The sequence below is a fragment of the Strigops habroptila genome, chromosome 2, assembly GCF_004027225.2.
Source record: "Strigops habroptila isolate Jane chromosome 2, bStrHab1.2.pri, whole genome shotgun sequence".
Taxonomy (NCBI): Eukaryota; Metazoa; Chordata; class Aves; order Psittaciformes; family Psittacidae; genus Strigops; species Strigops habroptila.
Window position 1 is genome coordinate 58,355,734 of NC_044278.2, and position 24,529 is coordinate 58,380,262.

General features: G+C 40.8%; 1 protein-coding gene across 2 annotated transcripts in view; it reads right to left on the reverse strand.

Moving 5' to 3' along the window:
- TBC1D8 (TBC1 domain family member 8) overlaps positions 1 to 24,529 on the reverse strand; it is a 50,631-nt gene that overhangs the window by 22,524 nt on the left and 3,578 nt on the right. Inside the window, exons 2-5 of one of the 2 annotated variants that reach the window (XM_030476147.1) lie at positions 13,746 to 13,856; positions 9,520 to 9,638; positions 7,633 to 7,861; positions 3,832 to 4,072 (exon numbers count right to left, since the gene is read on the reverse strand). In XM_030476147.1, the coding sequence (XP_030332007.1) occupies positions 3,832 to 4,072; positions 7,633 to 7,861; positions 9,520 to 9,638; positions 13,746 to 13,856 (700 nt within the window). Of the gene's footprint in view, positions 1 to 3,831; positions 4,073 to 7,632; positions 7,862 to 9,519; positions 9,639 to 13,700; positions 13,857 to 24,529 lie in introns of both variants that reach the window. The other variant, XM_030476146.1, reaches the window with a different exon arrangement.

The following is a 24,529-nucleotide window of genomic DNA, read 5'->3' on the forward strand; positions in this document are numbered from 1 at the left end:
TGTGAGACTGGTAGAGGCTAATGAGCAGAACAGGATCAGATTCAAATTTATATTCATAAACTTTAGGGATGGTGTGGAAATAAAGCATTACATGTATTTTCAGCTGTACATCATAAGCTGTATAAATGCAGTATGGAGACCATCTCCACTGGCAGCCATTCAGCAAAAAGAAAAGATCTAGGGGTTACACAGGATAACAAGTCGAGCATAAGCCAACAGCCTCATGCTCACAGGAGGAAGAGGAGTACTGCACTGGGCTGCAGAAGTGCATGGCCACCAAGATGCAAAACGGCAGTCCTGGAGATCATAGAATACCAGGTTGGAAGGGACCTCAAGGATCACCTGGTCCAACCTTTCTTGGCAAAGCATGACCTAGACTAGATATCCAGCCAAACCTTAAAAGCGTCCAATGTTGCTGCGGAGATGGTTGTGCTGATCCTGCTCTGGTCAGCACTGGCAAGGCATCTGGGGCAATCCTTTATCCCACCACCCCATGCCTGCAGCCACATAGGATAAGTGATGAATGTCCAGAAAAGAGCAAGCAGAAAGGCTAAAATCAGGACTGATAAGAAAAACCTGGCTTAACTAGGGCAGTGCAGTTTAAACAAGAAAAGATAATACAAATACACAAATGGTTGCTCTAAAAAAAGAGAGAACACCTGAACTCCTAAATACTCGATAGGATGAGAAATAACAGACTCAAAAAGCAGCACGAAAGATTCAAGTTGGACTTCAGAAAGACTTTTCAGTGATAGGACACTGAAGTATTGGCATGGATCCTGATATTTCCATTACTGGAAATCCTTAAAAACAGGTTAGGCTATCATCTGTCATGAGTGATACAGTCCAAACCCGGCCCTGGAGGTTTTTAAAAGATGTGTAGATGTGGTGCTTAGGATCATGGTTTATTGATGGACTTGGCAGTGCTGGGTTAACAGTTGGACTCGATGACCTTAAAGGTCTTTTCCAACCTAAACAATTCTATGATTTTGTTAGGCAGATGGAATGAAAGCAAGTTCTTTCTAGTTACATCCTCCTTGTTGTTCAAGGTTTACAGCGTTCTCAGATTCCTTCTCTGAAGGAATTAATAAGACTGAAGTGACATCTATGACTCAAAATACTTCAAACAGTTTCTTTTCAGCTTAGATCAATGTTAAAAACCCTCTTTGCCTTCATATGAAGAAAAGCCGTCCTCTCTGGCAATTCACAGTTAGACATGAAGAAAAGAAACCAAAGGGATTAGAGCCTGGAGAAACCTATCATACTTTTGAAACCTTTCTGACACCAGCAAGAGAGCTTTTAAATTTTGGTTTCTGCTCAGGCCAATTTCCTCTCTGCCTTTGAGGAATGTAATGGATATTCCTGCATCCTGAAAGAGATGGAAATAAGAAGCAGAAGAAAGCTATAGCAGAGATTTTAGTGACCTTCCTATTAAAAAAGAAAAAACCATTACCGTCTGTTTCCAGTAAAACTGAATGGCACATAAATATATCTGCAAGAAATGGCATTGTAATTATCAAACACCTCAGCTTTACTTTCCTTTTTTATGGCAATTAACTCAATTGTCATTAATCTCTTTGTAATCCATTGTTCCAAGCCTTACGCTCTTGCTAAGCCATATGAAAACTTGTTTGACTCTGGCCGCTATACAATTTGTGTCACAGACTGTTGGCGTAATCCCACTTCTACTGGTCAGCAGGGTGACCCCAAGAACCTCAGGAACTGCAGAAAAGGTTTCTAGTTTTCAGGATGTAGAATATGCAGACCAAGACAGTATTAAAAATGCATTTTTCAAAAATAAATATACCAAGACGAGCCTCTTGCAAACAAAAGCCTAACAAACAAAAGCAATCTACAGCAGCTTCATTAATTTGACACAGCTGGAATAGTTCTAATGATTTGCGGATTACTGCTTTCATTTTGATAGACTACTATGTGCTTCCAAATCACGCACAAGAATTAACAAAGACAACTATTAGGGGGAAAATGTCAAGAGGAAAATAGTTGTTCTTGTAGTACTAAAATTGCTTCAGAAAAAAAAGCGGCAACAAAAACTTCACACACACAAAAAAGTTCAACACCCTCAAAACATGTCAGCATCAAAAACCAGTTTATCCACTATTCAAACTACAGTCTTGCTTAACCATGTTACATCAAAGTGGTTGCTGAAGTGTGACAAAGGGCACCAGAAACAGCAACTTATCCAACCACCACCTAATTCATGCAGAGGAAATGGGATTTTGGCATCTTCCATGTTTCCATGTTTTCCCTTCTGCCATCTCGAGCTACAGCACATCAGCGCAGGTTAGAAAACATCTTGCCCAAGAACTATACAATAAATATATTTTTGTCCTTCCTTCTCCTCTGCCCCCCCCAACTTCTTTGAGTTGGAAGGAAAGTGAGGAGAAAACCTGTTTGAATAGATGTGTGGGATGGTTTCTGTTGCTTGTTTGCCAATAGTCACACACCTTTTCAAAAATGCCACAAAGTACTTAAAGGTTGATTCCCTGAGAGCCTCCTCATTACAGCATATTACTAAGCTCACACTTTTCTTTGCAACAGTAATTTTAGTTTCTTTTCATTAGCTAAAGTACATAGCCTGCATTTCTTGGGCCAAAAGCCTAGCAACATCCAGTTACATGTACATTGTAAAAACAATAGTAGCTCTTGTGTTTAAAGGAACCATGGCTGTGAAGAAACAAAAACCCTGAAAAGATGCTTATGCCTGCTCACCACTATATCACCTCAAATGAATTCTTTGACGACATCATGGATGAAATCCCTGTGTCAGTGATTTTCCTTATCGTGTGTACATATGAAATTGCAGAGCAAGTGCATTTTAGTCTTTTAAACTCCATCATGAAACCTTGCAGAAATGTTTAGCCAGAATGTACACCCAACACCACTGCAAAAATGCCCCTCGGAAACAATAAAATGGCTACTGGACATGTCCTGGATTTTTGGGAAACAATACCACGCATTCCATATGTTTTAGCCAGGAAGCAACATCTCGGTGATTCCCTTCATGCCTCTGGCAGCAGGGGAGGAAGGAAGAGCAGGCAAGGGTATGATTCAGGAGGGAATAAGCGCTCCATTCACACCCCATTCAGAAAAGAAGCATTTTAATCCAGCACCTCAACCCTGATGCCCCAGGCAAATTCCAGTTTGGGCTATTCCATCCTGCCCACCTAAAATTCCTCTGTACAGTTTCCCTTCCCCTTTCCCACAACAGCAAAAACATAGAGTTATGTGTTGTGTTATTAGCAGACAAATAGTTATCAGTCTTCTACCTGAAAGCCCAGTGCATTTCTGTAGTGGGAGAGGAATGCAGAGATGCATTTTGGAGACACAAAGGGTAGAGCTGACAATAACATATTAACCTGTTGCAACTGCCTGCAGGGTTTTTAAGTCCAATAACTGCTTGCTAAGTCAGCTATAGCAAACACATTGGTGGGAAATTCCATGTTTCAGATACAATCAAAAGCAATAATTCTGCAGAACTGATGGCTCCAGGAGAGCCTACACATTGCCAAAATTATAAACAAAATAATGATGCTCTTCATGGAAGATGGAAAATATCCCTTGCTGCAATCTACCCTTCCACAGGGAACGGTACTTTTAAAACAAACAAATGAAAAACCACAGTGATGTTTAAGGGAAGACTATAAAACTTGCACACAAGTTAAAATGCACCTATTGGATACACCATAATACATTATAAAATCTCTTTCGCACCCAATTAAGTAAAGCTTTGAAATGTTACCCAGCAAACACAGCAAATCACAAAGCTCACCACTGAACCTCTGCTCAGACAACAGTTTAGCTCTTTACCTCTTGGTAATCTGAGTAGGATCCTGTAGGCCTGGATCCAGTTCAAAGATCTCATTATCCAGTAGCCTTCGGAGTGTCACATCTGCCAGTTGCTCCATGACCCTGAAAGCCTCAGTGATATTGAGGAACGTGGAGAAGTCACGCTCTTTATTTGGGGTGGTGACGCGGACCGTGTCGGTCATGAAGACATTGGAGGTTCTTTCCAGCTTCTGGACCTCAACCCAAGGAATGACAAGTTTCACTGACCAGAGAAAAAGGCAAAAGTGGGTTGGAAACTCTGCTTACATTTTTCAGACTTGGGAAGCCTTTGGCAAATTAGGAATGAAATGCAAACTTTTCTGAAGAGGAGAAAGACCCATTTTTGCAGACAAAGCCCAAGCAACAGCTGAAATGCCTGTTACTACTCTACATTTGTTCTCTTCCACTCCAAAAGACTGTCTTTTTCAAAATCTCTCCCTCAAAATTTTACCTATTTTCATATGAAGTGCTGGACAGGGGAGTTCTGCCTTTGCAGAATACCTGCCATACGCTGTGCTCCTAACTCCTTTATGAGTCATTTCTGCAGCCTGCTTCATTACTACCAGAAGAAACAGTTCATTTCAAGAGCACGAAGGTAACAGGGAGAGGCTTTGTAATCTCCTAGAAATAAAACTGTAGGCAGGTAGAAAACAAATTACATGCATGGTACTTTAACTTTTATTTTAAAATAAAGCTAACTTCCGTACACAAGGAAGCTTTTGCACATGGACATTTTTATAAAGTTTAATTACTACTACAAACAGGGTGTTCAAAAAAAAAAGCTGCCTAGGCTTTGGGATCTTCCCATTTTGGATACTTTTTACTGAAAAGGTGCACAGCCAAGTTTGTCCTAAACATTAACTGTAGTCAGACTTGTTTACAGAAAAGAAAAAGTGTAGGACACTGTTCTCTATACTTAAACACCGCTGAGTCATATAAATACAAACGGTAAAAAGAATCAGCTTATTTTAGATAACCACTTCAGGATGTTACTTGCCCCTCTCATACGAATCTCTGGGTTGAAATTAGGCTGAAAGGACTTTAAAATAGATTAAATTTCTTCTTAACAACTGTTGGAAGCTTCCCAGGATTCTCTGTGCCAATAACTTCAAGAACACACCCCCTAACATCCCTAGCAGGTCTCCTGATGCCAATAAAACAATAAAAAAGGCAGTAATAACAAACATTGTCATATATATATGACACATATCCATGATCATTAATTACCTATGGAGCTACCCTCAGCAAGTTTTCCATACTACACGAACCACAGCTGTCAAGATTATTTGCAGATTACATTTTTTCTTACTTAAATAAAGCACAGCTGCGTCAACATGCACAAACTGTTGCGAATGGTCATAAAATCATCTGTACCAGCACAACCAAGGGAAGAAAGATTAAATAGTGCCATAGCAATAGCACTATTGTTCGAGCAGGTTGGCATCACATAGGCTCTACAGTGTTGGTTACAGAAACAGCACAGCAGACTGTAAGGGGCCCAAACTATTGATGAAAGGTACAAAGTCTTCAAAGTTTTAGAAAAACACAAGTTTAATTAAAAAATATGAAGAAACCTTGGCACACCCTTTCAAGAAATCTGGTGTTCTAAGCCTCTGAAATCCTGCAAATACTTCGAGGCTGAGATAAAAGGGGACTTGTGTGGAAAAAAATGTTCAATGGTGTTTATGCTCGCATAAGCCGTAAGTTAATTTTATGAGAAGCTGAAAACATTAAATAAAACAAGGGGAAGGGGACGACTTGCCAGAAGCAGAAGACTTAATGCTTTGCCTATAAACAGATTTCAGTCGAAAATCTGGGGGGATTTTTACAAAGTTAAAACACATTTAAGAAATAATTTTATTGCAACCCATATATTGTTTTTTCTTTCCTATGCTGTATTGAAGAATGCAATAAATGTGATTTCTTAGCAATATTTTCAAGAGTGGATTTAACCAGATTTAATTTCTGATTGCTACCTGAAAAAAAAAGAAGACAATGAATCACTCATTCTACATATAATCAGCATCAGCTTCTCAAATAGTAACAACCAGAACTATAGTAAATCTGGATTATTCGATGTAATACAAGTATTTTATAAATGCGACAAAACACTGGCTTTGAAGCAGCAGCAATTTGCTTTATCAGAATGGAGGAAATGGAAAGCATGTCAACATATAAAGCTTCCCACTGAGCTATGGAAGTCTGTTTAACAAAAATAAAAAAAAAAAATCCAGGTTTTTATTTCAGATTTCCATGCAAATGCATGTGAACACAAAGGTAATGCAACTGCCTGCAACAGAGAATGAGCAGTGTATTTTCCACAGTCAAAATGAAAAGTTGCTTTTGTATTTTCATATTGAATTATTATTAAAAGAAATGAGAAGTGATTACTTCTTAAATAAGACAGTTTGATGTTGTACTTCCAGTATCATCTAACAACCTGTGGTATTGCATAAGCAATATTTTTGGAATAATATAAAGGGTTCTCTCTGTCTCCCTCCTCTTTCTCCCATTATCTATCATTATTAAGTATTAGTTTTGCTTTGTGTGCTTTTGCAGACTGAATATATCAGATTTAATGAGAGAAAGCCTACAAGAAGAAATCAGTGAGAAAGGATATTATTTAATACTAACCAGAAAACAAGATTAAACAAGAACTCTGGTGTCTAGTATGTATCAACAGACTCTATTCCAGTCTTCCCAGCAAAACTCAACTTTTGTTTTTATACGGAATAACAAATATTTTAAATCTAATTCTGCCACTTTTTGCAGATACAACAAAATAATTGGCCTGAAATAATACAAGGGGGAAAAAGGACCTCTAACTCTAAGCATACCTTTGTATGTTTCAAGTCTTAGCAATTACCAGTTACTGTCTTTCTTATCTTTACATTAATGTACTTTATTCTTGAATCTACAGTTTTGACTAGTCATCCCAATGTTAAATCCAGAGAGTAAATGGTAATGTTCTTGCTATATTTATAGCAGTATAGGTTTATATTACTGTCCTTGCTGAAGTTCCAGCAGGATAAACAGGGCTTAAAATGTGCAGTTCATGCACAATCTTACTAAACAAAGAAATGCTATAGAGTTTAAATGGCTACATTCCTTTTTACCATCTAATATCTATTCTGACAGGCTTTTCATAACCACATAAGCCTTTCTCTGTAGAGGAACACCATGATCAAAGTCTTACAGCTTGCTGAACTGTCTGAAGGTCTAAAAACCCCAGGACACGCTCCTTGTGACCTTCCTGCACTGCTATTCAGAAGCACAAAGGAATCCCCAAATTGCTGTTGTTTTCCCTTAAAACCTCTGAATTTTCACCTGGCTCTCCAGGACACAGCCCTGTTATGTTTCCTGGGCTATTTTCAGGTAGGCAGCTGGCCCCACCAGCCCTTCCCATGCTGCCCGGCAGCAACGACTCTGCTTCCTTGCCTGTGGGAGGGACCTGTCCTCACTCACATTTTTGGCACTAAAAGTCTCTATTTCAGAATCTGTAGAGATCTGTTACATTTTAAGGCTGCTTCACCATGGTGAGAAAAAGAACCAGATAGCAGCTGTGTCTGCATGCCTCATTTTTATTACAGGATTCTTACTAAAATATAAAGGCTGAATACTAAATTAAACAGGATCTTTCAGCTGAACAACAAAAAACCCCTCAGAAACTAAGTTTCAGAGGTGAAACAGGCTTTTCATAAAAATCCTAGCTATTCTTGCCTTTAAATATAGTTATATTTCTAACTCTCCCCAGCATTAGATTTCTTACGCATTAACACTTACATTCTTTGCCCAGGAAGAAGGAATAAAAGCAGAGGTGATTGATGCTCAAATAAAGCCAGCCTTGCCGAGGAACTTTTCCTTTCCAACAGCAACAGGAATAATAGGTGATCAACTTCTCTGCTTCAGGGAAATTAAATCTGGATTCAAATTTCACCAGGGCTTCTCGGAACTTCTCGGGGTCTTCCTCCTGCTCGGCGAGCTTGCTGCTCGTTTCCTCTGCAATCAGTGCCTGAGTCCACAACGAGATAATGTATCAGGATAAAGTTATGGCGCTCACACTCGAGCAAGTTGCTACAGGCTTACCCATTCAAATTTTAGTAACACAACTCTTTCTTAGAATGAAACTCAAGTTGATTTGCAGTTGTCACAAATGGAGAAATGTCTGTGGTGTTTGCATCTCTCATAGATTCTGAATGCTTCCAAATCAAGATTTCTAGGGCCTTTTTTTTTACTATAACTTTTTCAATGACTCTGGCAGAAACATCTATTTACAATTTCACTGTGGCTTATAATTGCTGTCATTTGATGTATACAGAGCAAAGGTAGAGTAACAACTGTGCATACTGACCAGTACTATTTTCCTATGAAGAGGCAATGCAATGACATCTGTCAGTAATTTGTAACATGTTTGGAACCATTAAAAACATGGTTTCAAGAATATCTACATAAATATAATTGTTCAGAATTTTAATAGCGGTATTACAACAAAGGAGTTGAGTATCATTCAGACGAATAATCTGTACATTACAGCACCTGATATAATTTGCAGTTACCAAGCAGTCCTACTATGCCAAAAGTCTAGAGAAAGGCAGGGGGTCCAAAACCTGGATTTAACAATAACTAATGAAATCTGAAGAATTTAAAGTATGTGCTGTGCTAGGTAACAGGCTGCCATAGCATTACCAAGAGAGATTAATTGTATTTGAGCCTTTCAATGCCCCTAGACAAAGTGCTTTTTTTTTAATAAAGCAGGATAAACACTAAGATTTGCATGATGATGTTTTGCCTCTCCAGCCCCTTCTTCCCCAACTTCAGAGCCCTCTGAGATGACAGCAGCAGGGTTGAAATTGACCAAAACCATTATGTTCCTACAGATTTTCCAGACCAATACAAAGGGGGTATGGGGGAAGAGCACCTCATTAAAACTCTTAGCAAGGAAAACCTTGCAGCAGAACCTGAGGTACAGAGGCCACCAGCAAACCTTGACCCCCACCAGCCATCACTGAGCTCCTCTTGGAGCTCCTCAGGACACCAGGCTTTCTGAGTTTTACTGCGCATGCCATTATTATTTTAAATCTGGTCCCTAGCCACCAAATTCCTTTACTTTTAAAATTCTTTAGGCTTCCAAAAGGATGCTCATTTCTGCAAGCCTGTGTCCAGCCATCACCCTCACTACAGTGCCTGGGATGACTCCCATATCCTGCAAAGTCACCATCAGTTTCCATGCCAGATCCATACGATGCAGGTGACATTGCACAAGGGCCTTGTCCCCTGTCCCTGTGCTGCGGGGACTGTGTGTTTAAAACACGACAGGAGGAAAAACTGAGATACAGGAAGGGAAGGTATTTAACATAATGTTTTGGAGAAGGAGTGGAACTGAAAGCAGATGCTGAAGAAAGCTCAGCTGTACATCACAGGGAAAAGAACAGTGAAGTTGGAAAGGGATGGCTGGGACGAAGATCAAATTAGGTACTTCAGTTCTGAGATGTTCCCAAGGTAATGTGGTAAAGATGCTGGACACATCAGGTGCAACTGCCACACAGAAAACCAATAAATAATGTTTAGGAGGACAAAACCAGGTATGAATGACAACAACTTCATGGCATTATTTCTAATAAGCCACATGTAATCATGCAGGGAAGGGTGAAAGTAAGGCAGTTTCCTTACCTTCACTTTCCCTTTAACAAAACTAACAATATCTTCTTTATTGTCAAACACAGACAAAGTATGGAGCAAGTTTTGTTCCAGCCATTCCCAGTGCTGGTTTATCTCCTCTGCAGTGGCACCTAGAAAAGCAAAAGTAATTTATTGAAATTCACCCTATGAAATAAAATTGAGAGGAAGAAAAGAAAGTAATACAACACACTATTTCATAAATTTATTATGAGAAACTGAACTTTCAACCTCAAAATTCTTGGTAGCAAACAGGTCAAAAAGGTCTCATTCATAGCAGTATAGTTAGAGAAAAACAAAAACCTCATTGTTTTACAGAATTAGTGCTTTTAGTTTTACCTTCTCAAACACTCTCAGCCAGAAAATGCTGCATTAAAAGTCAAAGCAGAAAAAACAGCAAAACTTCATCCTGAGCTGCCAGACTGTAGCTTATTCTGACACGACGTTCCTTAAGCAGCCACTACAAACCGTTGATTTACGTCCTGTTCGCAAAAGTCCCTGATCTTCCTTTCTCCCTCCCTTGGTATACACACGCATACACACACACCCCCCACACACACACATGCACACCCTTTGAGAGTAATATACATGGTCATAACCTGCATCCTATTTGAAAAGCTCTCTTAAGTACCTAAACATAAAAGAGTTTGGTTCAGCAACACCTAAAGGCTCTCAAGAGCAGTTTGGGGAAGAAATACAGTGAACACAAAATCTTGGACAAATACAGATTTTCAAATCTTTAAGGCTTCCTTCTCTAAGGATTTATCTGAGGGTTTTGCTGCTGTTGTTTTAAATTTAATGTGTTCACACTACCTCCAGAAATAATATTTGAGTCACCACCTATTTGCTTTGGCTCTTTCTGTTTTAAACTGAACTGTCACTGAACAGTATGATGACAGAAGAGTCAGACCAAGACAGGCAACTTACAGGACAATCTGGCCCCTCCAGATCTTAGTGGAGATTAAACATTATAGGTGAAAAAGTAAAGGCAACAAAAGTTGCTTTGCCTAATGACTTCCTAGTGGAAGGAACGAGAGACTTAAAAATCACAGATGAATATAATACTAAAATTATTATTCAATAATCTCAAATAGAAGACCCATTTTCTCAAGATTTTATTTGTGTGTACAAATAAAATCTTTTAGACATGCAACATGTTGCCTCACAACAAAAAAATGATATATTTAGCTAAGGATTTTCCACTTTCCCCTGCTCTGTTTTCCATACAGAATGCCAACTGGCAGGGAAACTTTCCAAGCTTTAACTTCCTTGACAGGAAGGTCTTGTGATGGAACTTCATAAATATTATTAATCAAGGTCAAATAAAAAAAAATCATGAAAGAAGAGACACTTAGATGCCCTTTAGGTAAAGTAAACAAACTGTATCACTGGTTAAGAACACCAGAAATACAGTAATTTTATACTAAAATGGCTGCACAAAGCAAATACTGAATTGAATTTTTATTTATGAGCAACCTAAAAGATACCAATAGTATGGGAGTGCTGGTGGGCAGCCTCTTGTGAAATAGGCCATGAACAGGACGCTTTTCACAGCAGCATCCACACTGTTCACACTGCTCTGAGCCTGGGCTCTGGCAGTCGCCTTCTCCCACAGGGGTTCCTTGCTCCTCTTCCTGTGCCAATGCTCTGCACAGCATTTTATTCCACCTTTTACCGACCTTCTTCATGTGCCTGTGCCCAGTGTATATTCAGCCTAACCACAGCCTCACTCCTCTTAATCTCTTCTTTAAACCCACTCCATGCCAATCCCTTTGCTCTCCCTCTCCCAAAAGCTACTTCACTTGACTGGGACTTGGGTTTCTGTTTTGACCACAAGCCTTATGAAAGGAAAATCGTCAGTGATTCTACACTAAGGCTGAGGTTAACCTCTTTTTTTTCCTGTACTGGTATAACATGATTAACCATTTGGATTAAAACATCTCTGCCAGAACAGCCGTGCTGGCCAGGGACCAGACTTCCTAGCCGCCCTCAGAGATTTGCAGAACTCTGTAACACAGATCTGACCCTTACACATATATTATCATTTAAGCCTACAGCTCCTGGAACAGAGGACTGCCAACATACAATTACAAAATGTCATTTTAATTAACTGCCTAATGACATGATGGCCATCCCTAATGAAGTTACACCAGGAGACTGGCAGGAGCTCCTGGAACTGCTCCTTGTCCTTGCTATATTATACAGCAGGAACCTTAATTTGACTCACTGCTTCTTCCAAATACAGTAACAAAACTCCTAACATCCTGTTTGATCAAAGCACCTTACTCAGACAGGGCAGAGCTGGGCAAGCAGCAATGGCCACTTCTGCACAGGGAAAGTCCTTCCAGCTTTCTAAGAAAAGGGTCAGGGGATACTGTTCCCCCAATTCCTGTTGCCAGCACCAGCCAGAAACAACTTCTGCTGCCATAGTTCTTCATTTCCGTGCAGCTCTGGCAACCATGGATGTCCTACCCACGCAGCATACAAAACAGAGCCCTCTGCTTTCCGCTCTATTAGTATAAACCTCATTTTCTCAGGGCTGAGCATCCATTCAGAAGAGCCAAAGAGAATTTTAGAAAACATTAAAACAGATAGATAGTTTTATCTCAACAAAATCCTTAACCATTCCAATCAGGCAAGTTTTTGATTTGTAGTTCCTTTAATATAAAAAATAACCCCTATGGACAGTAAGAGGGTGAACAGGGCAAGAATCAGCCCCAGAAAGGAATTTACATATATTCAAATGATCAAAAAGCCCACGACAGCAACACTGGGTTTACTTTTCCAGTGAAAGCTACCTGACTTCATAGGGGACTGAAAGCCTCTGATGACTGTAAGCAGGAAGCTCAAAATTTCTCCATGAGATGGCATTGTTTAAATATAAAGAGGCTGAGGCAGGGACAGATGCAATTGCATAGAGCAATTGCAAAATGAAGAAAACCTAGCCACAACAAAAATAGCACAGACTTTAAGCAAGCTTCTTCACACACATCTGGCACAGGGAAGAATTCCCAGTATTAATGGGCAACATGCAGGGGGATCTCTGCTGAAATAAGGAAGAAATGCTGAATGAGCTTGTACAGAGGAAGGGGGCAAAAATATAGATTGCCCCTTCCATTTAAGGGACTTCCATGCCAAACACTATCAGCAACATGTCAACACTTACATCAGATAACTATTTCACGGCTTGATCTATGTAAGTAAGGGTAGGGTAAGGTAGAACATTTTCAGTTGGAAGGGATGTACAATGGCCATCTAGCCCAATTGCCTGACTACTTCAGGCCTGAACAAAAGTTAAAAGCATGTTGTTAAGGGCATTGTCCAAATGCCTTTAAACACTGACAGGCTTGGGGCATCGACTGCCTCTCTAGGAATCCTGTTCCAGTGTTTGACCACCGTCTTGGTAAAGAAATGATTCCTAAAGTCTAGTCTAAACTTCCCCTGATGTAGCTTTGAACCATTCCCAAAGGAAAACCTGCTGTAAATTTCAATACTAGGATTTCATAGGCTGGAAAAGAAGGGATAAGAACAGCCCTGCAGACTGGCCAAGCAAGAACAGATTAATGGAACAAGAGCACTCAGATGGCCTTTACTGTGCCATGGCAAGGTTGCTGCAATTCACATCCTTATCACTTTCCTGAAGATGAGCTCGACTTTCAGAAGTTGCAGAAACACTGCAAAAGGGATTAGTGCACAACAGACCAGGCAATTAGACATTCTTCCCTGACAACTTTGTCTCCTAAATCATGTACCATCTTCCAAATGTTCCAGTTATATTTCATTATAACCAACTGCGATAAGACGTTTCACAGTAAGCAAGTGAAAGCCTAGACTGGCGAAAGCCTAGAATAAGTAGTTTCTTGCTGTAAGGAACTATTACTGCTGTAGGAAAAGATACGCTTATGAACAGACCCACATTACTTTGCAAAAGAGAGAAAATTAATACATAACACCCTCAGCTAAACAAGCTTTCTATAGAAACTTAATGTTCCTACTTAACACTTTTCCATAGTTCCTATCTGCAATTTCAACCAGAGATTAATTTGGTAGCAAAACAAGCTATAGGAAATAGCTTTCCACACACACAGTACTAGCTGGGGTTACCTTGAGCTTCTTGGACATGCAGACACTGACCATGCTCAGAATCGGTTTGGGGTTTTCCGTCTGTGACTCACCAATAGCTATGGCCCAGTAAACTTCTGATCCATTCAATAACTCACCACATGCAATGGCAGAGTAAACCTGTGAGCCTGGAACTTGGAGTAAAATTCGAAACGGAGCGACACGTGCATTAGAGTCTAACACAGCGTCCAGGGCACCAACCAGGCGACCTGCAAACGAAAAGAGGGAGGGAAGAGAATTAGCACCAATTCTCACTTCTGTTGCCGGCAAGTCTTTTCATGTCTGGAGCCACAAAATTGAAATACAGAACATAATGATAATGATTATTCCCCATTTTGTGCTGTGATTTACAGATGCTCAAAATGTGAAAGGCAAACCAGATTAGAAGATCAAAAGCACATGGAGTTCTTTGTGTTTCCGGTTTTGCTTCATATATATGTATATAACCACAGAATTGAAGTAGAAAGACCTGAGGGCACCTTAAGAAGTTACCTCTTCCAGAGTTCCAGCTCTGTTCTGAAACTGAATATGTAACACCCATGCCATAAGGGGTGTCTGCCTAACCTGTTCTTCAAAACCTCCCACAACCAAGATACAACAACTTCCCCAGCGAGCCTCTTCCACTATTTTCATTAAGTATTCTTACAGAAGAAAAACTGCCCCAAACAAACAAGTCAACCACTACAATCTTAAACTTTCTTACTGGAAATTAATCCTGCCCCCTGGAACACAGAGAATAATTAGCCACAGGCATTTCTGATGTTAATGCTTGACATATTGAAAAAGTATCAGCATGGTTGCCCACTCTTTAAACAACTTCTCTTTTTCTAAAGAAACCCAAATCACCTCATCTCTTCCTTATGGATCATATTTTTCAAACAGATCATTGTTCTGGAGCTTAAGCTGGAATCTCTCCAGCTCATCTTTAAGCACAACACTCCAAACTGGACATGATGCTCACTTCTAGTGAAGTCTTAGCCATAAGGAGAGTGGAAAATCTCCTCCTGTTTTTTGCATACACACCACTGTATCCAAGAAAGCTTTCAGCAGCACCCCACTGTAAATTGGCATTTGACACAAATACAGGCAAACTCATTTTAGAGAGTTGGAGCAATTGCTGCTCCCAAAAAAGACTTTCCAGTCTGGAGGCCAGCTGCAGTTGCTGGCCTTTCTTGTAATCCACTTATATACAGCCCCCCCGCCAGCAGGCAGAACCAAGCTATGCATGAAAAAGTTATCCAAATGCCATGATTTGCAAGCTGGCATTTTAAAGTAACTCCAAATTGGTTTACAACACCTACAAATAGCAATTCAGGAGCAGCTTTATATTCAGTTCCCTTATATTGTACATCCTGCAGAGACACAACCTCCTATGGAGAAGGATGGCAGGCAGTGGGGAATGGGTCTACTATGTTTGCTTATGTCACTGGAGTATCCAGGAAGTTTTCTGCAATACTACATTTTCCCTTTGCACATGTAATTTTTCCAAACTGTTGCATTTTTGTTCCTTCACCATTAACCCAAAACAAAAAGAACGAGTCTCAGCCTCCAAAAGTTTCACCAGCCCTTGGCATCACATGCAGTTTTTAAAATTACATTCTCCAGTCCATCACCTAAGTGATTAATGGAAACAACGAAATAAGAGTACAAAGAAACTTACACCAAGTACCTCCTCTTTGCATTCACATGCTATTGATGATGTTCTCAAAGCCAAGCAGAAGTTGGACACAACATGTTTTAAAACCATACGTGAGATAATATTCAGCACCAGTTTGCTTCTCAGCTATAAATATATCCAGATATTATACCCATCTATTTAAAATGGAAACCTGAATTTGGAGACCAATAGTATGTATAATATCAGAAAACACTAAACACTGTCCTGTAACTGCAAGAAAAAGACACAAAAATTCATTCAAATATAAAAGATAGCAAATTATCCGTGCTCACAGAAAACTGAGCACCAACTTCAGCATGTGGTCTTCAAAACCGCTGGATTAAAGCCCATAAAATAGCATCAAATGATGCAGAGAACAAAAAAAGGGTTTAACTTTCAAATTTCAAAATACTTGAGACATTAAAAGAAAGCAAAAGAAGAAGAAATTTCTGACGTGCTGGGCATGTTTTCTCCTGATGATAAATCTAGGAAAAAGATTTCGTTTTCATTTCACTAAAGTCATGGAAAAAAGTCACCTAACAGTAAGTGCTACCAAAATCCCCAGAGAAAGCTTAATGATTTATGAAATACTTTTTCTTTTTTTTTTTTTTTTCCAGAAATCATGGGGGAAAAAAAACTAAAACACATTAATGTAGCTGCAAAATTTTGGGTTTATTTCTTAGCCTATGCAAAATTAATTCCTTTTTCTGTTCCTGAATAACTGACCAGAAAAACCAATTCCTCTTCTCACTGTTTACTTCTGCTTACAATTTCTATTTTGCTTACCAACTATTAAAAAGTTTCCTCCTTGAACTGTACAAAGAAAAAAATCACCTCCCTTATCTAAACTACCCACAGCTAAAATGTTAACTAAGGATGACAAAGAGGAGCTGGAATTAAGAATCAAAGAGAAGAAATAAAGAGCAAGGTCACTGGGATACCTGCCAGAGTAAAGCCTAAGTGGCCTGGTCCCCCCACTGAGGGCTTCACAAGGGTGCAGCAACCCCATACCTAAATCACTCTCAACCAATGCTGTCGTTGATGGGGTGTTCCATCTTGTCCTGTCCCACCTCTGCCAGGAGGGTTTGCTATGGGGTGCTCCAGGAGGGACATAAGGACAGCAGGGGAACATAAACGCGAGTACTGCTGAAGCCGAGCAAGCACCAAGCATGAGTCCTGTCTCCATGTCTGGGTCTCATCCTACCCCCTGGCAAGGCTACCAGCCATCACTGCAGGCTGTGCAGAAGTCCCCCTGATCATCACCTTAGTTTTCCCCTGCCAAACACAGAGCAGTAATCTGATTTGTCAGGAGCCCATGACTGTGATCTAGCACCCACCCTTCTGCAGTGGTTCAGCTGCACATGAAGTTGATCCTTAAGTGCCGAAATATAAAGGAGAGACTGACAAGGGCAGAGGGGGAGGAAAAAGGGAATTTCTAACAGTGCATTTGCAGGAGCATGGAAAGGATTAAACACTAATAAATACACCCAGGCCTAACATGATAATTTAGTTGAAACTGTAGTAGCATGAAAATTACTCAAACTAGAGACAGAATTTTTCCAGTGAGTTGCCTCAGGCTCCTCTGGAGTAACTTTTGAATCACGACACTTGCGTTAGGCTTCTCACTGAAGCATGGGAAAACAAACAACTTAAGTTCCTGAACAAATAAACAAAAAACTTCACACAGTACACTGATTTTGAAACATGCTTTGAAACATACCTAGCTTGTGAGCAAGCACCTTTCTAATAGTAAGCTCTTGTTCCATGGAAGGGGCTTTTATAAAATAGGGTCTGTTTATAAAGTAAAAGTGTCTCTGACTCTCAGGTACATATAAATTACATAAAGGGTCCCTGGCTCACATGTTGATCCATTAGCATGCCTTCAGGAGGATGCAGCAGACCTCTTTCATATCACAGGCAACACTGAAACCATCTATACTACAGGACAGTCAAAAATTAAAAGGAAACAGAACAGGGTGGCGGAGGGGGGGGTGGGGAGGGGAAGAGAAGAACTGCTACAGTGGTTTCCCTCCCAGAATTCCCATTGTTTTTCTTTTTACTTTATATGGGTCAAGATTTTTGGGAAGCACTTAAAACTAAGTGCCTCTTTCCCTTTAACAAGCCACTCCACCAACTTCTCGTCTGCTTTTTGACCTCCCAAGATGCGTAAGTATTTCAGGAAAGCAGTTAACTGTACAGTAACTGCACTAAGGAAAGCTGCAGACCTAGGTTTGCAAAGCCTTCTGCTAAAGACCCCTGACAGAACATGGCAGGTTCCTCAAAAGGTACAGGTTTCTTCATGCAGAAAGAATATTCCCAGGCTAAAATTCATATTCCAGTGTCAGGTGTAATGCATACTTCTGAAAAAATGGAGGAGAGGACAGAAGAAGTGGAAACAGACACACTTCTACAGAAATTATATGCTTCTCCTCAGTAAACCAGATCACTTTAGCTGTAAGCTGGATTTCAGGTAGAGGGAACATCTCTACTTGTACTTTTTCAGAGGTAAGTCTATAAAACAAATCTGGAAAACTCACCACAAATCCCACACTCTACTTGGTAGTTTTTATTTCATTGAAACATCTACTTTTGTGCATATTGTATTGCTTCAATACTGGAAATTGGAATACCTCCAAGTAAAACAGACTATTGCACTTCTAATTGCAAATCCATTTTTACCAAATGTACATACTTATTACAGATACAACAACACAAATAAACTGAAGTATAAAAATTAGCAAGGAACCATTTCAAATTCTGCAACAGGTAGGGAGTGCATCCCCTTTACAGAGGTCAGCCTGTAACCAAATGGGACGCAAACAGGACATCATGCACAACAAATTTGTTGAGCTTTTCTTCAGAGAAAATAAGAATAAGTCAAGGATATTTTATAACAATTGGGTTCTCAAATGACCTATCACAAGTGCACCACTCCTCACCTTTAAAGACATGGTTCCTTATACCCTCACGGAAAGATGAAAGGTCCCATTACAAGTTACCCTGTGTCATGTTCATAACTAATCTAGAAAAAGGAACGTGTTTACAGTAAGTTAATCTAGCACCAATTTCTCCTAAGTGTACCTTATCTTTCAAACTCAAGAATGCAGGCTCCTTACCTGCATCAGTGTTACTGAACCACATAATATTTTAAAACATGTTTAAACTTTTGAGACAATGGGTAGAGCATGATTAAAGCTGAACTCGAAGTAAGAACTGGAACTCAAAAACTACCTAATATTTCCATCTTTTGGGACAACACTCAAGAAACGATCAAAAGCCCTAACAATTATGCCTGGCTCAACATCACATGAATTAAGGCACTCTCTATATAGGGCAAGATGATTTCTGCTTACCTCCATCATATTTTAAAGGCCTTAAAGGGAAATTTTTCAGAACTACTCAAATGCCTTCCCATAAATGAGGTGGTCACTTCAGCAGTTAAGCCATGCTGTAAGGCACAGGGACTTGTACTGATCACTTATGAGTTCAGGACCAATTATTTAATGAAATCCCCAAAAAATAAAACAAAAAGGCAAAAAGCCAAAGCTGCTATTCATTTATGTTTGTGGGGTTTTTTTAATTAAATGTTACCTTTGTAGTTTTAACTTTGTTTTTAAATATGGTATCACATCCAGGATCTTTTGTTCAGCATGAACTCATAAATTCATTACAAAGCAGGGAGGAAAGGTCAATGTGTTATCTGCAATTAGCTGGTAAGAAATTCTGATGGCATGTTTAAAACCTGGGGAGCAGCAGGCCAGATGTACGCCTGGAGGTACCTCTTCCCACCCATGTGCCACGGCCCTGAACCTCCCAAATCAAATGCTTACACCACCTCTCCCAAAACCAAAGGGGTCACACAGAAGACAGAGTCCCATCTGTGCCTCCAGCACCCTGGGGAGCAGCTTTAGCCACTGTACAAGCAAACTGACTACTGCAGAAGTTTGAAGCAGAGAGGAAACTGTCCTTCCACTTCTCCTTGGTCTACTTGGAATAAAGACTTGAGGTTTCCATTGCACCTCAGAACAGCACAGGTGGACAGATGTGCAACAAAGTCTGCCTTAAGAATATCTGCCAATTGAACCCTTCCAGGAAAATAGGCAGAGGACCACCACAGTACCTAGACCCAAACCAGTGCGCCAAGATGCTCAGCTCCTCCAAAGCTGAGGCTGCTCTCAGCTGCAGGCACCCAGCACATCCAAAGTCAGAGAAGTGGGGGCACCGTGTGGTCCCTAGGTACTGTAGTGACTCTTGCTCTACAAGGCCCTGAGAGAATGCTCACCCATATTGTGCCAAAGACCTGTTTTAAATACTCCTACCCTTTTTTTGAGACTAGGTTATTTTTGTAAGACAAAACCACCAAATTGAGGGATTTATGACTACAGCCACAGCCCAGTATTCTGTCAGGCTCTCACCTCAGTGCAAAGCCATGAAGCATAAAGCACGCCTCTGAATTCATAGAATCACAGAATGGTTTGGGTTGGAAGGGACCTTAAAGATCATCTGGTTCCACTGCCATGGGCAGGGACACTTTCCACTAGACCAGGTTGCGCAAAGCCCCATCCAACCTGGCCTTCCAGGGATGGAGCATCCAAAACTTCTCTGGAAAACCTGTTGCAGTGTCTCACCACCCTCATAGTGAAGAACTTCTTCCTGATATCTGATCTAAATCTACCCTCCGTCAGTTTAAAGCCATTCCCTGTTGTCCTGTCACTACAAGCTCTTGTAAAAAGCCCCTCTCCAGCATTCATCCTCAGGAGCTCACTGCTGTTCTTCACTGCTGCTTGCTACTTCTGCTCCTCCATCAGAAAGCTGGGGGCTGAAATTAAAACAAGCCCAGGAAGCAAAAGCAGCACTCTGACAAAAACAATACTTCACTCAAAGGGAGAAAGCTGGGAAGTGCTTTCTAACTGTACAGGTTGCTTCCCAGCTGATGCAGTTTCGCAAGGAGAGTAAATAGCTGCAAGAGGCACACTAAGCTGTTCAGGCATGATAATTGGGAGAAAAGAGCAAATCAAACAATTCAGATGATCATGAAATAAAGTTGAGGTGTTTTTTTTTAGGACAGTGAAATGGAACTAACAGCTTCAATAAAGCAGAATTAATCTCGGCTCTTTGAAGCAGAGAACAACTCCATATCCTGAATCCTAATTACAGATCTTCACATAGTTTCCTCCAACTCACAACAATTTGCAAACAATCAGTCTCACAATAGCCATGGTGCACAGCAATTAGCCACGCTACAGGAGGCAAACAAACTGTCTGAAGAGCAGCCCACCATCAGGCAGCAGAACACAGGGAGGGACACATGTATGTACCCATTCCCTGGCCCCCACTATCCTTGTGCTTCAGCTGGAGCAGAAAGGTGGTTTTCACACCAACCAGGATAAGCTCAGTCTGCCAAAATGGCATTCCCGGGATGGCACCAAATAGCACGGGTTGCTCGCCTGGCTACGCAAGGCACCTCAGGAACTCTCCATAGGACCAACATCCTTCCTGAAAAAGGGATGGAAGGGTTATGAACCCGGGTCCCACCAGGAGCCCTAACTGGTGACCACAACCCTGTGGCTGGCCCAAGGCAAGACCCAGAGCTGAGATGCACTGAGGACTATCACTGGCTTCACCCTCACCTCTTACAGCCCTGCCAGAGAGCACCATTATCCCACAGGCGCTGGGCATTACAGGCTGGCGTGGAGGCTTTTGAGCCACACCAAGGTAGGATACAGCCCAGGACAGCATGAAGCTACTGCTGGCCAGTGGTGGCCCCCATCATGAATGTTTGGGGACACCTCTAAGTTTTTCATACCATCTTGATTTGATTCCTCTAAAAGTTCAAAACTCAGATGTCTAACAGGACGTTACCTTCACCAGGGCCTCCCTAAAATCCACGTTTTTGCTGGATAAAACCACCGTCAGTTACGCAAGGCCACTAACAACAGCAGCTTTACACCAGCCACACTGTCTTCACTGAGTCCTGCAAAATTATGTAAACAAGCTTTGACACAATACAGCACCCATGAGAAATTATTTCTTATTAGGCTTCCCCCACCAAAAAAAATCCCTGCAGAACTTATTTGGGCAAATACATAGGAAAAAGGATGGAAGACTCCTCCAAGGGCTGTAGGAAGGCTGTATTTCCTTTGTGATGATAAGGGATCACCACACTTGAGATAAGCACAGTCAACATTAGATTTCCGTATAAAGACTTAAGGCTCCAAGCATTTATTCACTTGGGGAAAGATCAACATTCAAGCCTTACTTCCAACCTTACTTCCAATATAGGTTTTGGCAGACCAAACACTGCCACTAGGTAAGTTGATTTCTGATGAGTTTGTTTTTTCAACCTGGCATGTAGAAACAAATTGAAACAAATTATTTGATCATTATTCCTTGGTTCCAGTGCTTCAGAGAGGCCGGACATGAGGAAAGAAGGGGATTTGGGTCATTTCACCATGGACATCAGTGTCCTATGGTCCCCATGACCCCTGCATCCCTGGATGTGATGGTGAGATCCTGCTCCTGCATCAGACCACCGCGTGGCGAGAGAAAGACCACAACAAGGAAAGAGAAGTGAGTTGAACCATGCACCCACTCTCCTGAGATGGTGGAAACTGCCCTGCAGCCCTGGAGCACTGGTTACTTCTCCTTGCCCCTGCTTCCCTATGGGCCATTTCCCCAGGCAGGCACGCTGCCAGGGCAAGGCTTTCACAGCTGCTTATCTCAGTCCTCTGCCATCAGTCCAGGTCAGGCCAAGCCTATTTTTATAGCCCTGAAGGTTGCACAGCCAAATGCTTCAATTCTCACGTTACAAGTGAAAATACCTGAAACTATTTTCCACCTGACAATGGATGAGAAGGTGGGACACAAGCTGCTGCTGCAACCCTGTAAACTACCCAGACATAGGGCACTGCTTGGGGCAATATACGAAAAGTCTCTCTCATTTTCAGTCGACGCAGTGTCCAAGGCCAGGCTGGACGGAGCTTTGAGCAATATGGTCTAGTGGAAGGTGTCCCTGCCCATGGCAGGGGGGGTGGAATTAGATGGTCTTTGAAGGTCCATTCCAAGCCAAACCATTCTGTGATTTTCCTGCCTTTTTCTGTGCCATTTGGCCTCCAGAACATGAAAATAAAAAGCCATCACAGCTGTTCACTTGACTAGCGTTGCACAGGCTGGTGACCAGTCCCAAAGGAAAGAGAACCATGCCCCATGTCTCCATATACAGGTACATCCTTCCCTTTAATATTAGGATTTATCCCAATGTTAGCATTTCAACACAAGCACCTGTGTTTTCGGCTTATCCATCTCAGCTTGGCTCTTCCTTAGGAGCTAGAAACCCACCCCAGAAAGGCAAGCAGAGGGAGCCAGAGCAGCACACACAGTTCAGGAGGCTCGGGGGGCAGGAAGTGGGGTGTCTGGCTTCACAGGCCGGAAGCCTTGCCCTCCTGCCGCTATCCCTCCTTCCTACTCATGCCTCTTGGCAACACGCTGCAATGGAGAAGCCACCCTCTTGGGAAAGAGCTTATAAGCATGCATTCTCCTTAAAAAATGTTACAGTAAAATAAGGAGATAAAAAAATAAAAGGGGAAAAAAACCTGCCGATCTGAATTCCAGTTGTGGGCAAGGCTAGATAATATTTTGACAAGATTCCAAGCTTTCAGTAGAGTATTTGGATTTCCCCCTCTCCTTGTGCAAGGCTTCAGAGAGAGCTCTTCCTTAAGAAAACAAAACTATGCATGCAGACAGTGAGCATGACCAATATCCTTTATTAGCATCATTACTGTGGCATCTTCCTCTCCACAATCTACTGCATTTAAAATAAAGGCACTTTTTTATTTTACTTTTTTTTTTTTTCCTCCAAACAAGAGCTCAGATTGAGCCTTTATCAGCATCTTGTTTTGGTATCTTGGACAAAAAGACAAGCTGTTTTGAAGGCTGTATTAGGACAGATCTTTTAATATGATTCTATTAATGTAATACTCATTTTGCCTTTCACCCATCCAAAAGGTAAAAAAGATTTTGGAGATACCAATTTACATTCTCTACAAAAAATTCAAGTCTTCACCACATATTTGACACGCCCTTGCTACAATGTAATGAACAGGAGCAATCTAGACCCTATCTAAGCCACAGGAACCCTCAAACCTCTGTGATTCCCTCACTGCCTCTCTCTGAAATATAGTCTATTATGAAATTATTTACCCAGACTCTTGGAGATGTACAGGGCTACTAAAAGCTGACGTATTTCCAATGATTACAGTAGTGTTTGGACTGGAGAGTATGAAAGAGCAGCAAAAGATCTTTTGCTTTTTTAATTTCCAGAAAAAGCCATTATCAATAGCCATTTTACTGTATGCATTAAAAACTAAAATCCAGGCAAGGGGAAAATAAGGATGAGAGCTCTTATCATGTAACTAGACCAAGAACTAGAACACAAACAAGAGGTGTTCTAGAGATCAGTCCGAAAGCTATCACCATGGAAGAATTTATTTAGAAGAAAAAATAAAATCCTGAGATGGGAGTTTACTCCCATTGCTGGCATATAGCTTGAGGAAGTGTATTTATCACACATATCACATTTATTTTTATTAAAGGAATAATAAGGGTCACATTCATATACAGAAGATGCTTCTTTTTGCCAGTGTATTATATTTAAAGTTGTGAACCATAAAGGTTTATAAGAGACGAAGGAGAAATCAATTTCTTTTCAAAATGTTCATCCTCTGTGAGTTGCAAGCGATGTAAACCCACATCCAGCTTGGAAAGTGCCCTTTCATCCAGCTGAAAATGAAGGCTGGGAAAATAGTAAGGAGAAATGTCATAACTAAATTAAAAACACAAGTAAAACAGGAACGAGACATAATCTTTATTGATCTACTTCAGGCAAGTACTCAAAGCAGCACCATATCTCAAAAAAAATAAAGACAAAAAGCTGCTTGAAACAAGAGTTCATTTTAAAGTTTTATTTAACCTTATTTTAAAAATGGAAAATTTACAAGTATTTAAAAGAATCTTAAGTGGGTTTTTATGTACTAAGAGTGTGTGATATGAAGTACTGTGTAAATAGCAACTGCAAAGCCAGCTGCTTGGGAATAGTGGAAAACTATGCTCAGTACAGTGCTGGTGATGAAATCATTCCTAACACCTCCCAGAACAAGTAGTTTTGCTGTCAAAACGCACAAAACTACTCTAATCAGACAGGAAGGTGAATGAGACTTTCAACATTCT